The following is an 18,213-nucleotide window of genomic DNA, read 5'->3' on the forward strand; positions in this document are numbered from 1 at the left end:
GAGAAATGACACCTTAATGTCATTGAAACAGGCATTTCTTTACTAAAAGAAAAAAAATTTTTTTTTTTGGAGACGATGTCTCACTATGTTGCCCAGGCTGGTCTCAAACTCCCGGGCTCCAGAGATCCTCCTGCCTCGGCCTCGTGAGTAGAGGGAACTACAGGCACTGGCCGTGGTACTCGCACCACAGGCATTACTTAGGCATGAGGCTGGTTGAGCATTTTTCTCGTGTTCATTGGCTACTCACGCAGCTTTGTGAATGGCTTCGGAGATCACTGGACAGGCAATTTTCTCTCGTAATGAAACAAATCCAAATTCTTTTCGAACCCAAGATCGCGATTTTTCGATTTAGGACCTAGCCCCAAAACAATGAAGAAAAGGTGATTTTCAAAATTTCAGCGTGGGAATCTGTATACCTGGACAAGGTCGAAAACCTGGGCTGGGGGTCGCGTTGGAACTCCACAGTAAAGAGGCGCGGAAAGCCGCCGGGCATTTTGCGGGGTCCCATAAATGTCCCCAGTCTCCTGGTCTGTGCATCGAGCTCGCGCGCGCTCGGAGGGACTCCAGGCAGGGGGAGGGCCCTGCGGCCAGTCTGTGCGTCTGAGGCTTTCCCGCAGGGGGCAGTGCCGCCTGTCCGCCAGCGCCATACGGTGGGAGGGGGTGTGAACCTGCGCGGAGTTCTGGGGGTTCTTTGGGAGAAAGTTAGGGGATGCGGAGGGGTGGGGGCAAGACTTCCAGGACTCGAGGGAGGCCGTGGGGAGGGCCGCCGAGGGTGCAGGGTGGGGCGCAGGAAGGAGGTCCGGGCGAGTTTGGGGTTGGGGGCGGTGCACGCTGCAGGGACACGCAGCCCCCGGAAGGTGCGAGTGTGAACGTGAGTGTGAGTGCGTGTGTGTGTGTGTGCGCGCGCGCCGCAGCTCTCCGGGTTCCGCGAGGCGCGCGGGTGTCAGCTTGCAGCCGGGGCTCCTCCCTCCGGCCCCCCTGCCCAGCCCGGCGGTCCCTCCCTCCCTCCCCGCTCGCCCCTCCCCGGCGGGCCAGGGGCTGGGACGCCCCGGCGGAGCAGGCGGCGGCGGCGGCGGCGAGTTGGGGAGCCCTAGGCTCGGCGCTGCTGGAGGGGCCCGAGCCGAGCCGCCTGTGCCCCGGCCGGGCCGCGCCAGGCCCGCTTCCCGCGGGGCCACGCCCTGTCAAACTTTGTTGCGGCGGCGAGCGCAGCGGGCCGGCGAGCGGGCGGGAGGGGCGCCGGGCCGGGCCGGGCAGGGCGCGGGCGGCTAGGGGCTCCGAGAGCTGCGGCCCCGGCCCGCGGCCCCACCATGCCCCAGCTCGGCGGCGGGGGCGGCGGGGGCGGCGGCGGCGGCAGCGGGGGAGGCAGTGGCTCCAGCGCCGGGGCAGCAGGCGGAGGGGACGACCTCGGGGCGAACGACGAGCTGATCCCCTTCCAGGACGAGGGGGGCGAGGAGCAGGAGCCGAGCAGCGACAGCGCCTCGGCGCAGCGGGACCTAGACGAGGTCAAGTCGTCCCTGGTCAACGAGTCGGAGAACCAGAGCAGCAGCTCGGACTCGGAGGTAAGGAGGCTCCGCGGCCGGCCCCGGGGGATCCCGGCCCTGCGTCCGCTCACCCGCTCTCGCCTTTGTGTCTCCTCCGCAGGCTGAGAGGCGCCCGCAGCCCGCCCGGGACACTTTCCAGAAGCCGCGGGACTATTTCGCCGAAGGTACGTGCCCGCCGGGACAGCCCCCCACTCTCGATCCCCGCTGCGCTCCGCTGCTCAGCCCAGGCGGCCCACGGTCCCCCTTGCTCGGGTGTACGCACTCTTGCCCTCCGCCTCGGCAGCCCCCGTGGGGCGCGCGTTGGGGGCGCTCGGGTCCCCGGCTCCCGCCCCGAGCCCCCTGCTGCGGCGCTGTCCCGGGGGCCCGGGCCTCACCTCAACCTTGGTCTTGTTCGCAGTGAGAAGGCCCCAGGACAGCGCGTTCTTTAAAGGACCCCCATACCCTGGGTACCCCTTCCTGATGATCCCGGACCTGAGCAGCCCGTACCTCTCCAACGGACCCCTGTCTCCCGGAGGAGCGCGCACCGTGAGTGCGCGTCTAGCGCGCCCGGGAGGGTGGGAGGCCGCGGCCCGCAGGATGCGCCCCCGGGCTGGGCCATGGAGTGGGGGATGGGGCCTCCTGCGCCGATCCCAAGCAGAACTTGTTTGCGGAGTTGAACTACTCTCTGGCGGCCCAGCGCGAGGCGCGAGGCTGCGCTGGCCAGTGCCTGGATGAAAGTAAAGTTCCTTTAACTTCTCCCCTCTTGCGGGTTGAGGTTTTGGAGTCCACCTCTGGGATCTTTCTCGGTCTCCAGAATTCTTCGCCTGCACCGAAGGAAACTTGGATTTGTGCCCGCTTTGGGGGGGGTCTCGCTTTCCTTCTTGGAAATCGGTCAACTTTCTCTGGCAGTGGGGCAAGGGGCCTGGGGAGCTGGGTTGGCGACGTTGTCCTCCGACTGCGGGTTCACTGGGCTGCTGCAAGCTGGTTCCTAAGAAACCCAGTTTTCGTGGCGGGTTATTCACAGCCCCCGTTCCCACTCCCAACCCTCGCACCAGGGCCTCAGCTTTTCTGCGGAACTAGTTCTGAATTTTATACTCGCTTAGATGATTTCGAGGCGACCCGAGGCATTCTTCAAGTTGAGGAACTTGGCTTTTTCCCCCTTTTGTCGCCTGCTTTTCTCATTTAAAGCGAGCGCTGCGACACTTTAAACCTGTTAATGGGTGCGTATTGTGTGCTGCGCGCTGGCATTTAGAGCGGTGATTAAGCAAATTGACCGGGCCCCAGACGACGTGCAAATGAGGGCGGATTCCTTCGCCCCCTCTCTCTGGCTCTAAACTCCCGCCCCCCGCGTTGCGCGGGGCGCAGCTGGGGGCTGGCGAGGCCTTTGTGTCCCCCAAGCCGCCACTCCACCCCTAGGCTCCCTGCCCATGTACTGGGTCTGATGACAGATCTTGGGTGAACGCCTGTCTACTGTGTGCCAGGCCCCCTCGTGCTGCTGCTTGGGCGCGATGTGCATCGTAGTTCTTTGCTTCCCGCCTAGCTACCCAGTGCCCGCCACTTCGTTGTCGACGGTGGGTAAGGGGGCAGGCAGTGTTGGCCTCTTAGGAGCAGGGTCCCAGCAACCCACTTTATGCTAAGGCTGCCCTGAGGTAACGATGATAATTAAAGTGTGCTGGAGAAAGGCTAAGTGCCGAATGGCCATTCCTGCTGTCACTGTACAGCGGTCGGTGGAGAGCCAAGGCCTCCACATTTGGTTCAGCAGGGGCGCTACCATTACCAGATGGGTTGGAGGGGGGTTAACGGGGGCGGTGGGAGAGACTCTGACTGAGGGAGAGGGGAATGGGGAGTGGGACCACACAGACCTCACAGTTTTGCCCCGAGAGGTAGGGAGGCCTTGCTGCTTTGGCCCTGCTGGCCTGGAGCACCCCAGGAAGTCCTGAATGTAAGTGTCACTTTTGCAGTGAAAACTGAATGTGAGTCTGGCTGTTGCTTTTTCTCATTAGTGTTAAAAGAGGTGCGTGCCAATCAAAGGCGGGGGATCCACAACCTACTGTAGTCTTCTTTAGGTTTTCAATGATTCCCACCAGTGCCCACACATGTAGCTTAGTTCTGTAAGTTTTGGTGGGATTCCTGTAACTTTGCGTATGGGGGAGAGTTAATGCCTCTAAAGTCCCATGTTTCCATTTACCATTAGGGTATCTAGAGAAAGGGGTCTGGGAGGCACTAGCATCTGTGCATCAGCCCTCAGCCAAGTCCTGGTGCAGTTGAAGTCACCAGAAATGACTATTTCACCATCAAATACGACTATGGCTCCCTCAAGGCTATTTCTCCATGCACCCATTTCTCTTTAGGGCATTTTGATTCATCCAGGCTCTTCTGTCTCCTCTCCCTAAGAGCCCAAGTGAAACAGATTTTTGTTAGTGTCCCCTCCTTCCTTCCTTCTATCATATTATGTGTTCTTATGCCTAAGAACTTCCAAAGGCTGATTCTTGCTGATCCTGGAGATTTCTGATTACTAAATCCAGGCCTGTGTGGGATTTTGGAGCCCTCCTGAGGCAGCCGACCTTTCGTCTCTGCGTGCCTCTCTGACTGTCCTTGTTCATCTCTGCAGCTGTTCCCTGCCCTGGCCCAGACACCATCCTCCTTTCAAGCCTCCTAGGACTTGTACTTTCTTGGGGACTTAGTATGTCCCATCCCACTCCCATACCTACGTCTTGTCTTCCTGGTGACTTGCCCTTACAGAAGTTAGTTCATTTCCCAGTGTTTCTGTGTCTCTGTGTGCCTTTCGCTGTGTTAGTTCACTGATAAACTGGGGAAGTGTCCTGCCATTAGGTCAGCACAGTTAAACCTAATTTGACCCTGTTCTTTTGCTGCCAATAAGTAAAGCAAATGAGGAAATATTTAAGCACTTGGTTTTCTGGACTATAGGGTGGAGATAATGGTTTTCCTCTGGATGATTCTATTAATATAATTAAGGTAATTGTCACTGTAGGCAAATGGTAGGTACAGACAAAGTGGCCTTCTGTTGGTTTCCCAGCCTGGTAAAATGAATGTGGATAGATATGGGTGGGGAGTGAGAAGGGAGGAAAGTGCCCAGGATACATGATCCGATCTCTCTGACATCTTAGGTCTTTTTTATTGTTTGGCCTCTAAATTGTACCACTTTAGGCTTTGCTGCTCTAAGGCCAAGAGGTAGTATAAAATTAGGTGACCCCAGTTATCTGCTGCTCTAACACTTCCTCTGGAAATACCAAGCCAGATGCATAAGTGGGAATTGGCTGGAGTATTTTCAGGGTGTTAATGAACCCTAGGAATAGCAGGCAGGAGGCTTCAACAGCCTTACTCACTGGCATAATCCTGCTGAGACCACTGGGGCTGGCCCATCCTACAGTCTGGCCATCTCTCCCCATGAGCCATCACCCTTGCCCTCCACTCTGGTTTGGCTGGGATGCTAGGAAGTAGCCTTTTCCTGAGGCTCTTTAGAGAAGAGGTCCCCTCAGCATGGGATGTGGGCCAAGTCTCTGTGAGCTGCAATTGCTTCTTGTCTGGAGGCCCAGGGACCCTGTGAAGAGAGGAATAACTGCCACAAACCATTTTTCAAATAATCACATTGAAATTACACATTCATTTCTGAAAAGGCTTCACGGTTTACTAAACCACTTTGGGGCTGTTGCTTAGAACTTTGTTAGGAAAATGTAAGTTGGCTAGGTGCGGTGGCTCACACCTGTGATCCCAGCATTTTGGGAGGCCAAGGCGGGCAGATCACCTGAGGTCAGGAGTTCGAGACCAGCCTGGCCAACATGGTGAAACCCCATCTGTACTAAAAATACAAAAATTAGCCAAGCTTGGTGGCGGGCGCCTGTAATTCCAGCTACATCAGAGACTGAGGCATGAGAATCGCTTGAACCCAGGAGGCAGAGGTTGCAGTGAACTGAGATCATGCTACTTCACTCCAGCCTGGGCAACAGAGTGAGACTCTGCCTCAAAAAAAAAAAAAAAAAGAAAGAAAGAAAGAAAATGTAAGTCAACACATTAGAAAGTGAATGCCAAAAATAGTTTAAGACAAAAAAGAGCCAAAAAGAAAATGTTGAATGTGGTTCAGCAAGCCAGCTACAACATGATAGAAAGTAGTTTGACTGTGACCATGAAGTGAGTGCTGATGACATTTTGGAAAGAAACACTTCTAAGTAGTATTGCTCAGGAAGTCTGTGGTTTTTGTGTCCATCTTATAAATTTCAGAACCTTTCCTTTTTTTTTTTTTTTTTTTTTTTTTGAGACGGTGTCTCGCTCTGTCACCCAGGCTGGAGTGCAGTGGCTGGATCTCAGCTCACTGCAAGCTCCGCCTCCCAGGTTTATGCCATTCTCCTACCACAGCCTCCTAAGTAGCTGGGACTACAGGCACCCGCCACCTTGCCCGGCTAGGTTTTTTTTTTTTTGTATTTTTTAGTAGAGACGGGGTTTCACCGTGTTAGCCAGGATGGTCTCGATCTCCTGACCTCGTGATCCGCCCGTCTCGGCCTCCCTAAGTGCTGGGATTACAGGCTTGAGCCACCGCGCCCGGCTTCAGAACCTTTTTGTGCAGCACAAGCCCACAAAAGGCTTTGCTTCATTATTTCTCAGACCATCTCAAGTCAGGTTTTTGTATGAAATTATCCTGGTCCTCAAACGCGTGCTCATTTTTAAGTCCTTTATATCCCACTGCTTCCCTTGGGCAGTGTTTCTTATATCCTGGGAGCTCCTGTTCTTCCAGACCCAGAGGAACCCAAGCAGAAATCTGTGTATACGTATGAAGAGGTTGTCTGTTTTTAGGAGTTGTATGTAAAAGCTAAGGAAATCTTTTCTTTTGGAAGATCAGTATAAACATGCTGCTTTTGGTAAAATTCTTTTGAGCCATTTCATCTAAATATAACTTCTGTTTCATTTTTTTTTTTCTAAATATAACTCAGAGTTTAATGAGGGCTTTTCACATGGAACAAGCTTTTGAGAGGGCCTGTGTTGCTGAAGTTTTTGTCCTTGGATTGCTGAGGTGATATTGGTGACAAACTCTGTAGGGAAGGACTGGGAACCTGTCAATCTTTTTTCTTTGGTTGGGTGGATTGGGCAGGGAATAGCTGACTTGATTTGTTATAAGTTTGGAAAGTTATAGTTTGGTTACATTCTTCACTGATCACACTTTTAGGGATTCTTGAAGAAAAGGGAGGCAACACACACACACACACACACACACAATCCGTCAATCTAACAGCATATTCTAGCCTTTACAGTGATGTGCAGTGTTACTAAAATAATTGGGAAATAAAGAATGTAAATGATTAACTCACTGGAAAATCTTTTAAATCTTCTATAATAGGAAGGCCCTACTTACATTCTAATTTAGAGATACCTTTTACTTGCCAATCTAGGGAAATTTAGATTTGCACCCCCCCTTTTTTTTTTTTTTTTTTTTTGAGATGGAGTCTTGCTTTGTTGCCCAGGCTGGAGTGCAGAGGCGTGATCTTGGCTCACTGCAAGCTCCGCCTCCCAGGTTCACACCGTTCTCCTACCTCAGCCATCTGAGTAGCTGGGACTACAGGCGCCCGCCACCATGCCTGGCTAATTTTTTGTTTCTTAGTAGAGACAGGGTTTCACTGTGTTAGCCAGGATGGTCTCCATCTCCTGATCCACCCGCCTCGGCCTCCCAAAGTGCTGGGATTACAAGCGTGAGCCACCGCACCCGGCATAGATTTGCACTCTTAAATTTGCACTCTTAAAATGAATTCCTAACTCCTCAACTTGTTCAACTAAAGTCTGTTGGATACCTATTATGGGCGATGGCTAAGGGACCATGGGAAACAAGATAAGACCCAGACTTTGCCCTAAAGGATTTAAAAATTAAGTAGGAAAGAAGTCATAGTAGCACTGTAATAAGAAGTTAAGAGGCAGTAAAGCCTGGAGGAGCATTTTCATAATAGAAATTGAGAAAAATTGCTTCCTGGGTGATCCAGGAAGGCAGGTCGAAGAAGTAGGTTTAAACTAGTCCTTAAAACTCAGTCATTCTTTAATCCAGGTAATTCTTGTTAATTTAGAAGAATGTAAATAGTAAGAGGAGGCATTTAGAGTGAAAAAGTGGAATTCCTCCTTCACTCTCACGGTGGGAGCCAGCACCAGGAGAGCAAAGACATGGAGGAAGGAAAAGTTCAGGGCAATTTGGGATAATGCAGCTTATTTCAGTTCCATTTGCCTGGAAGGATAAGGGGCCAGGACATGGGCTAAGGAACCTAGAATGCCAGGGAAGGAATCTGATCTTATTCAAGAGGCAGCAGAGAACCATCAAAAGTTAGGCTGGGAAGTGGCATGACTCGTACATGTGGCTAGAAAGATAATGGTGGATTGGAGGAGGAGGACCTGGAAGGGGATAGAGCAATTAGACTCACAGGAGCCAGGAGTGAGGTGAAAAGGGCTTCAGAGTAGCAGAGTGGAAAGGAAAGGTGGGATGCGAGGAAGGGGGCTTCTTTTCTGCACCTCTGTGGGGAGGGGAGGTACCAGATCCCGAAAGTGGCTGATGTCACAATTAATTCCTGGTGTGCAGGCTCGGGCACCTGGGGACTGACTTCTGCAGGTGGGGAGGCCTCCCCAGTCTCTGCCTCCCCAGTGGTGGACAGATGCTTACTGAATATTTTGGCAATAACAGAGCCCACACAGTCTATGAGAGGCTCTCGTTGGAAGGAACCCCTTGGTTTCATTGCAGACACGTTAGGTGTGAGGGGATGTTGAGGGGATGATTGAAACTGGGTGATGTAAGAGAGCTAGAGAAGAAGGGGAAGGGATGCTTAGAGCAAGGACAGAAGTCATTGAAGGAGGATGGAAGGGAGCACTGGGTAAGGTAGGAGGAACGCTTAGGAACTCCCCTCCCCCTTTCTTTTCCCTCCGGCTTCCATAATGTTGCATGAAACATGAAAGAAAGGGGGAGGCCAGGTGCGGTGGCTCATACCTGTAATCCCAGCACTTTGAGAGGTCAAGGCGGGTGAATCACCTGAGGTCAGGAGTTTGAGACCAGCCTGGCCAACATGGTGAAACCCTGTCTCTACTAAAAATACAGGAATTAGCTGGGCGTGGTGGCAGGTACCTGTAATCCCAGATACTCAGGAGGCTGAGGCAGGAGAATCACTTGAATCCAGGAGGCGGTGCCTGTATCCCAGCTACTTGGGAGGCTGAGGCAGGAGAATTGCTTTAACCTGGGAGGCAGAGGTTGCAGGGAGCCGAGATTGCGCCATTGCACTCCAGCCTGGGCAATAAGCATGAAACTCCATCCGAAAGGAAGAAAGAATCCAGCCTGGGCAACAAGAGTGAAAGAGAGAGAGAGAGAGAGAGAGAGAGAGAAAGAAAGAGAAGAAGGGAGGGAGGGAAGGAGGGAGGAAGGAAAGAAGGAAGGAGAAAGAAAGGGAGTGTCCTTGGTGCTAGATGCCACAGAGAGAGAGGGGACAAGAAGAATGAGGAGTCAAGAGGAGCTTTTGAGCCAGATGCTGTGGCTTGTGCCTGTAATCCCAGCTACTCAGGAGGCTGTGGCAAAAGGATATTTTGAGGCCAGAAGTTCAAGACCAGCCTGAGCAACATTACAAGACCCCAACTCTAACAAAATTTTAAAAATTAACCGGGCATGGTGGTAGCTCAGGAGTTCAAGGCTACAGTGAGCTATGATTGTGCCACTGTACCCCAGCCTGGGTGACAGACAGAGTGAGACCCTGTCTCTAAGAAATAAATAAAAATAAAAAGTAAGAGGAGCTTTTGGAATTCAGCTATTAGGAAGTTACTGGTGCCCACGGAGAGAAGTGTTCCAGACAAGTGGTGGTGGTAAAGGTAGAGAGAAGAGGCATTAGCTTAGTGCTTCCCAAATAGAATAGCCAAGGTGCCAAGTTGCAGCCTGGTCTCAGGTGTGGGCCAGTGCCTCCCCCTCAGCTGGAACCCCAGACCAGACTCCCACAGTTTCAAGCAGCCTCCTCCTTCTATCCTGGTGTACTTTCCACATCTCAGTACCACCACGGGGAACCCCGAAGACTCTAGACAACCCATTTCAAAACCCTGACTATGGAAAGAAGAGGGAAAGGAGGAGCTGCAAGTTTGGGAGAAAGTATAGTAGTATATTTGGGATGCTGGAGTGGGAGCCTGTTTGTAGGAGCCATAGAGCAGGCTTGAAGATGAATGGGCAAGAAGATGAGAGTAAGAGGAGGTGAGACTGAGAGCTTCAAAAGCAGTCAGGCTTCTTCCTTCGTCCATGGAGGCTGCTGTATAGTAGGTGTCCTCCCAGTTTTAAAGACGAGCCCAAGACTTGAAGATGAGGTTTTAGGGGAATGCAGAGGTGAGTTGGCAGAAATGGAGAGTGTGCATTGGAGGACCAGATGGCTTCTTGGTATCTCAGGAAAACCAAGGGCAAGTTGGCTAGAGTGGGGGCCCTGGAATTTTGTTGGCAGCAGGGAGACTGCAGGCCCTTCCTCTCTATCCTCTTATAAAGCCCAAATTGGGAACCTTTTAGCTACATGTTAGATAATGAAATGTTCATGTATTGATTGAAAGGCATGGCACACCTGGGAATTTTTTCCTCCTTTTATTTTCTGGAGCTGGCTGATTTTGAAGAGGGATAGAGAATCAAAATACACTTTGTGCCCTGTGTGGTGGCTCATGCCCATAATCCCAACACTTTGGGTGATCAAGGTGGGCAGATTGCTTGAGCTCACGAGTTCGAGACCAGCCTGGGCAATATGGCAAAACCCCATCACTACAAAATATACAAAAGCTTAGCTGGGCATGGTGGTGGGCACCAGCTTCTTGGGAGGCTGAGGATCACTTGAGCTTGGGCATGGAGGTTGTAGTGAGCCATGATCACACCACTGCACTCCAGCCTGAATGACAGAGTGAGACCCTGTTTCCAAAAACGAAAACAAAAAATGTGTGTTTGTGTTATGTGTGTATATGTACACACAACACAGACACAATTTGTGTGCAGCTAGGGGCAGATATTGAGATATCGAAGTGATAAGTAACTGGGGATAGGGAAGGACTGGGCACTTAAGAGCATATAGAAAACTGCCCCAGATTGTCTATTTTAATCTATTTTTGGAGGAGGTTTTTATATATCCCATGTTTTATATTATTTCTCCCAAACTGGATTAGATTTAGTGAACAATAAAACAAATGCAGTTTCCAAAACCTTGGTGTTCAGAAATGAAGGGAACCTTGAGGGCAATGAAGGGGACTTGCCCTTTTCCTCTATGCTGTATGTGCTGCCCAGGGAACAGCCCCAGGACACTCTACAGTTTCTTTCTGAGACTCACAAGGTGTTAGCAATGCTCTGAGTTCACTCTATTGATAGATACGTTTAAGGTTCTCAAATAAATTTCAAACTTCTAAATCTTTCCTTTTTATTGTGTGCATAATCTACAGATTAGGAAAATGATCATCTAATTGGGAAGTATACTTCAAAGTTTGAAAATAAAATCATAAAAATGTTTTCCTAAACATAGCCTTTTTCAGAGTTTTTGTGGATATGGTCAAGGGTGATGACTCTAATTACCTGGGGTCCTCAGGACAGGAAATGAGCTCACACTCATGCTCTCAAACTGTGTCACAGCATTTTTGGAAATCTATTTTCATTTTTATTCAAGAGGAGGAACAAGGCCTCAAGTGTTCACCCTAATTGTAGAAAATAAACATAAACATGCAATTCACAAAAGAACTACTATAAATGGCTGCAAATATGTGAAACTATGTTCAACTTCCCAGGGAGTCAAAAAATACTAATTAATACAAGAATCATCTTTGGCCCATCACATTATGGTTTTGTCTGAATAAGCCTCTTCAATGCTGGCAAATGTGTGGTAAAATGGCTGCTCTGGCTGCTCTTTTTGGCTGTTCTTAAAGGGCGTAAATAGCTCCACCCCATTTGGAAAGCACTTGGCAATGGCTGCTAAGACTTTAGTATTTTTCATAGCTTCTAACCTGCTAAGAAGTAGATACTTGTTCGCATTTTGCTGCTGTGCAAACAGACTTGTAGAGGTCAAGTATCTTGTACAAGGTTACATTGCTGGTAATTGATGGCGCCAAGATTTGAACGTGGTTGTGAGTCCGAAGTCTAGGTCTCCCATTCTGCCCATGTGACTTTACACACATGCCTGATGTAACTAGCTCCTCCTCCTCTCCAGAGAAGGGCACTGACCTTTGTTTCCCAGTTCAGAAATCCTGGTGTGAGTTATCAGCTGGGGTTGAGGGTGGATAGATTTGTTCCAACTTTACACATTGGACCTGAGAATGTACTTTCCTGTTGTTGAAGCGAGTGACAGTTGTGGTTGAAGTTGCTTCCCCAGTGCAGTGCCCCAGAGGAGTTAATGACCTTTAGTGGGCTGCCTCAGGAACTTCATCCAAGGAAAAGGTGCTTACCTGCTAACATTTGACCTGTTTGGAAATTGGGGATTATTTTTCCTCATTGAAATTGGTGAGGGTTGGAAGAATACACAAACGAGTCTTTGGTGTGGAAGAACACCAGAGGAGTAAACTTAACTATTCTCGCAATTTGGATTACAACATAGTTTGGTTAACAAACCCAGCTCTGGTGAACCAAGTGTGCAAATATTATTTCATTATGGTTCATCTTATAAAATATTTTATAAATTGGTTGCTTTCTTTAAGCTCTTCGCAAATGAAAACTCAGTCCCAAAAATCTATAAAAGACTATTTCAGCGATAATTGACCATTAAGGATATACATACTAGGCTGTGTGCGGTAGCTCACGCCTGTAATCCCCACGCTTTGGGAGGCCGAGGCGGACAGATAGCCTGAGCTCAGGAGTTCGAGACCAGCTTGGGTAACGTGGCAAAACCCTGTCTCTATAAAAAAAAAAAAAAATAGCCAGGAGTGGTACCATGTGCCTGTAATTCCAGCTACTCAGGAAGCTGAGGTGGGAGGATTGCTTGAGCCCAGGCTGTTGAGGCTGCAGTAAGCCAAGATCACGCCACTATACTCCAGCCTGGGTGACAGAGTAAGATCCTGTCTCAAAAAAAAAATTTTTTTTAAACAATAAAGAAATACATACTAAACATTTACACAGTTATTTTGGGAATTGCAGAGGAGGTATATGTCTTCTTTCCCATCCCCCTTTCTCTCTCTCTCTCTCTGTGTGTGTGTGTGTGTGTGTGTGTGTGTGTGTGTGTGTGTGTGTTTAAGATGGTTAGAAATCATGAAATTCCACCGGGCACAGTGGCTTCCTCCTGTAATCCCAGCACTTTGGGAGGCTAAGGCAGGAGGATCACTTGAGGTCATGATTTCAAGACCAGCTTGGCCAACATGGTGAAAACCCATCTCTACTAAAAATACAAAAAATTAGCTGGGTGTGGTAGCACACACCTATAATCCCAGCTACTCGGGAGGCTGAGGCAGGAGAATCACTTGAACTCAGGAGGCAGAGGCTGCAGTGGGCCGAGACCATCCCACTGCACTCCAGCCTGGGTGAAAAAGCGAGACTTCTTCTCAAAAAAAAAGAAATCATGACATTCCATACTTTTTCCTTTACTTCCCAAATGACTTTCCAATAATAACATGGTGGAAAGATTAACAGAGGGGGCTTATGATATGATTGATAGAAGGTGGGGAGGCTTTTGGGGTTCTACCTAAGCCATCCTAGAGACCTGGGTATTGCAAAGCACTAAATCTTAGATAAATATCTTAGACCTCATTAAAGTGAATGGGGCTATTATACGTAGGAATGTCTATAGAGAATGTGTGGAGAAAGCAGAAAGGTGTAAGTTTGAGAGATGGCAACTGTGATTAAGGAACAGATGGATCTCATTGATAATGAGGAAGAAAAACAAAAGAAGTAGGAATGAGTGGTATGAAAAGCAGATCAATTTACAAGTCCAGATTTGTTGGCAGTAGTGCTTTCTGATGTTTGGGACTACACTCCCCTCCGTAAATTCCAAAAAAGGATATGTCAGGGTCATTAAACTGAGCTGGATTTGCAAGACATACCTTCTAGAGGTGGTTGGGTGTTAGACCCTGAGATTCTTATCAAGGACCCTGCGGGAGTGTCCTCTAGCCCTCTGAGCTTGGTGGAACCATCCTGCCCATCCAACAGGTGAGGAGCACAAGCTCAGGGCAGTTGTTGACCTGCCCAAGGGCAAACAATTAGGAGTGATGGAAACAGGACTAGGGTCCGTCTGCACTCCACAGTGGTAAGGCTTTATCTTCCACCACTCAGGGAAGTACACAGCCAGCAGTGCTCCAGAGATGATGTACCTCTTTCTGTTATGTTTTTATTTTATTTTATTTTTTGTTTATTAAAAAAAAAATAGAGACAGGGTCTCACTATGTTGCCCAGGTTGGTCTCGAATGCCTGTGCTCAAGGGATCCTTCCACCTCGACCTCCCAAAGTGCTGGGATTACAGGCTCGAGCCACCGAGCCCAGCCGAGATAATGCACCTTGAAATACTTCTTTATCTAAAACATAACACCTGACTCATAATAAGTGATTGAGTTGTTGATTGTTGACAACATGAATATTTAAACATCAATATTAAAAAACAGCCCCATAAGCACCGTTAATGTTCCAGGGCACTATATCACGCTGTTCTAACTGTTCCTACACTGAATTCTTGTGCATCTGATATTATCATCTCTATTTTATGCTTGAGGAAGCCAAGACTTTCACAGTAAACCAGGGGCCCAGAGTCACCTCCCCAGAAGGTGACAGAGCCAGCATTCCAGCTGTGGGGGGTTCTAGTTTCACCAGGCTGCAGTTTCCCTCCACTGAAAATTGAGCACCAAATTGACATGACAATGCATGAAAATGCCATTTGGGGCAAGATTCAAAGAAATGGTGTGTAGAAGTAAAAGATGAGTAACATCCCTCGGCATATATTCTTTTCGGTGGCCCTTCCTCCCTTCTTTCCTTCCTTCCTTCCTTCCCTTCCTTCCCTTCCTTCCCTTCCTTCCCTTTCTTTCCTTTCTTTTTTTGATGGAGTTTCTCTCTTGTTGCCCAGGCTGGAGTGCAGTGGCGCCATCTTGGCTCACTGCAACCTCCATCTCCTGAGTTCAAGCAATTCTCCTGCCTCAGTCTCCCGAGTAGCTGGGATTACAGGCACCTGCCACCACACCCAGCTAATTTTTTGTATTTTTAGTAGAGACAGGGTTTCACTGTGTTAGCCAGGATGGTCTTGATGTTCCAACCTCAGGTGATCTGCCTGCGTCGGCCTCCCAGAGTGCTGGGATTATAGGCGTGAGCCACTGTGCCCGGCTTCAGTGGCATTTCCACTCAGGAGGCATTTTTAGTGCCTGACATAGAATCAAAGCCTTAATAGCTGGTTCATTTACAGTCTCAGGGGTGGTGTTAATTGCTATCTTAATCTTTCTTTGCTTTTCTGCACTCTGCAGCTCCATTGATTCTGTTTTTCCCAATGTCCAAATTCCCTTGTGTTTTTCTTCTGATACTTTGAGGTGGTACACTTGGTTCCTTAAATATCATATGTGAGATGTTAACAGTTCTAGGTGGAGGTACACTGGCAATCAATCCATTCATCCAACTTCTCTGTATGTTTGAAAAAATTTGGAATTAAAAACCCAGGATAAATAAACTAAGTCCTATTTCTTCAGCCACATTCAAAGTCCCTGAGGTCTCACATCTGGAAACCCTGGGGTCTGCCTGGGCGGTGTCCTCCACCTCAGGCCAAGGTTGCAGCAGGTCCTTATTCTATTGTCCATGATGAAGCTTTTAGTGGGGGATCCGGGTTGCAGAATACCCTCACCCTGTCCTCACTCTGTGGAATCTTCCCTATAACCCGAATTGGGGATTGCTTGTGTGTCCCCCTCCCACCTGTCACTCTTCCCCTGCCCCTCCTCACATGATGCTGTGGGAACCCAAACCCCAGCACCTCCTAGATGAGGGCAGTGGTAGAGCGCCAGCTGGAGATGGGGAGAGGAGGAAAGACAGGGAGGGGACACCTGGCTCTTGGGGTCCAAGGGGATCCCAGAGAAGGTGAGGGAGAGGAGCCCCAGTCCCAGAGATTGGGGAGGACAGGATCTTGGGGGTCTCAGGTGGGACAGGGGCCCCAGGACCCTAGCATTAACGTGTAGTCCCCGTGCTGCTTGTGGATGAAGCTGCCCTTGCGGATCCACTCAGTGGCAGACGTGGTGGTGCCTGGGTGTTAAATCTGTACACCATATGTAATAATGGTGGGCATCTGTTTGGTCCCTTAGTTTGTTGCCTCGCTGATACTCCTGACCAGCCCCACATCCTCGTGCATGTGTGGGTGTAACTGTACATTGGATATACAGATGTGCCTGGACTTAGAATGGGCTTACGTCCAGATAAACCCATCATAAAGTCAAAAAAATGTTAAGTTGGACCATCATAGGTTAGGGACTGTCTGTAGTTTTTACTTATTAGTTATGTTATTGACTTAAACTGTGTTCCAGGTGGGATGCATAGAGGAGAGGTGCCATGGGAGGGTAAGAGTCTAGTAGGAGTATTAAGAGTGCATGAGCTGAAAATACTTTGCTTTCTACTTTACAACATAAACTTTTTTGTGTTATAAAATCCTTGTTAGGGAGACTGAGACACTGGTGCTGAAGCTTTGGAGTGGAAAATGGGTCATCTTCACAAGGGTGTTTGCAGTCGATGCAAAGGAGAGTTCATGCAGGAAGGGGCTGGGATGGGGAGAGTCTGTGGAGTCTGGGACAGCCCTTTAACAAGCAGTTCCTTGGACCTTGCATGGAAAGAGAGGAGAGGAACTTGTCTGGAGAGAAAGTAGCCCAAGGCTCCATCCAACGGGGATGGAGAATATTCTATTAACAGGCCAGCCCTTGTCCCTCCAGGTGGCAGTGCATCTAGGGGGGTCTGGAACTTGGTCTTGGCCATGGTCTGCGGAGCACTGGGTCCCAGCCGGGTCAGGAGTTGGCTGTGTCGCTGTGCCCCAGGCCCCTCAGGGAGAATGGGGATAATGACAGTCATAATGATAAATGGGGGCGGACAGTGCTTTGAGAAGCACTGAATTAACACTTTGTCTGAATGGACTGCGTTTTAAAATCAGGATCTGTCCGAGGCTGAAATGAAATATCAGCATCAGAGAATCTCCAGGATGTAAAAAGAAATTAGAAATGTTACCAAAATAATGTACAGTATTATCACAACTGTATTAAGATGTTTAGTAGCCAAATATTTTAACCAACATCTTAACAAGTGGTTACAGTATTTAACAAGTTCTTACAGTATTTAAATTTTTTTTCTTTTTTTTTGAGATGGAGTTTCGCTCTTTCGTCTGGGCTGGAGTGAAGTGGCACGATCTTGGCTCACTGCAACCTCTGCCCCCGCAGATTCAAGCGATTCTCTCTCCTGCCGCAGCCTCCCAAGTAGCTGGGATTATAGGCACCCACCACCACACCCAGCTAATTTTTGTATTTTTAGTGGAGATGGGGTTTCACCATGTTGGCCAGGCTGGTCTTGAACTCCTGACCTCAGGTGATCCACCCGCCTCGGCCTCCCAAAGTGCTAGGATCACAGGTGTGAGTCACTGCGCCCAGCCCTTAAAATTTTTTTTTTATAGGAAATGACTAAATGTAGTCAGGGGAGAAGCCAGAAATGCATAAACAAAAGTAATTAGTACATCAACATCAGTATTTAGTGCAGGTTTTGAATTTACATGGTTGTCAGTTCCCTTTGCAAAAACTTAACATATAACTTTAACATAATCACCAGTTTGTGTGAGTTCTTGATCAAATAGCTATCAACAAGGTGATACGCATATATATATGTGTGTGTATATGCACACACTAACTTTATAAATAAGTTAAAATTTATATGTAGGATATATATAAGCAACATAATATATAAATATATATTATATTTTAACTTTTAATTTTAGAATAATTTCAGTCACAGAAAATATACAAAAATAGCACAAATAATTCCCTTGTACTTTCCCCTAGATTTGCCTTCTTTCTGTAACTTTTCTTTTTTTGAGAAGGAAGTCTGGCTGCAATGCCCAGGCTGGAGTCAGTGGTGCCATCTCAGCTCACTGCAGCCTCCGCCTCCCAGGTTCAAGCAATTCTCCTACCTCAGCCTCCCAAGTAGCTGGGATTACAGGCACCAGCCATTACGCCCGGCTAATTTTTGTGTTTTTAATAGAGACAGGTTTCACTATGTTGGCCAGGCTGGTCTCAAACTCCTGACCTCAAGTGTTCTACCTGCCTTGGCCTCCCAAAGTGCTGGGATTACAGGCGTGAGCCACTGCGCCTGGCTCTGTAACTTTTTTCCGAGTCATTTGCAAGTAAGTTGCAGGCGTAATGTCCCTTTACTTAAGGGGGCATTATTTGCTAGATTGCATCTCTGATACATATAGAGCATATTTGTGAATCTAAATAAGAAGGAGGAACAAGATACATTCTACAAACAAGGACATTTGCCAAAGTGCAATTACTGAAATCAGGAAATTAACATAGAGACAGTGCAATTGTCTCATCTATGGAACTTACTCAGATTTTGCCAGTTGTCTTACTGATAGATGTCTTTTGTAGCAAAGGAAAACATTTTTATTTTTATTTACTTTTATTTTTTAAAACATATTTACTTTTATTTATTTATTTATTTTTGGCTTTAGGATGAGTCCAAGATCATGTCTTATGCTTAATTGTCTCTTAGTCTCCTTTAGTCTAGAAGTTCTGTGGTCTCTGTCTC

General features: G+C 48.5%; 1 protein-coding gene across 2 annotated transcripts in view; it reads left to right on the top strand.

The window, feature by feature from the left end:
• Nucleotides 1-1,010: 1,010 nt before the first annotated feature.
• The window catches only part of LOC105465371 (transcription factor 7 like 1), a 181,052-nt gene continuing 163,849 nt past the window's right edge, over nt 1,011-18,213 (top strand). The window contains exons 1-3 of one of the 2 annotated variants that reach the window (XM_011713782.3): nt 1,011-1,559; nt 1,642-1,705; nt 1,939-2,066. In XM_011713782.3, the coding sequence (XP_011712084.1) occupies nt 1,308-1,559; nt 1,642-1,705; nt 1,939-2,066 (444 nt within the window). In that variant the 5' untranslated portion in view covers nt 1,011-1,307. The remainder of the gene's footprint in view (nt 1,560-1,641; nt 1,706-1,938; nt 2,067-18,213) is intronic. The other variant, XM_011713781.3, reaches the window with a different exon arrangement.

The sequence above is a fragment of the Macaca nemestrina genome, chromosome 13 (assembly GCF_043159975.1).
Source record: "Macaca nemestrina isolate mMacNem1 chromosome 13, mMacNem.hap1, whole genome shotgun sequence".
NCBI lineage: Eukaryota > Metazoa > Chordata > Mammalia > Primates > Cercopithecidae > Macaca > Macaca nemestrina.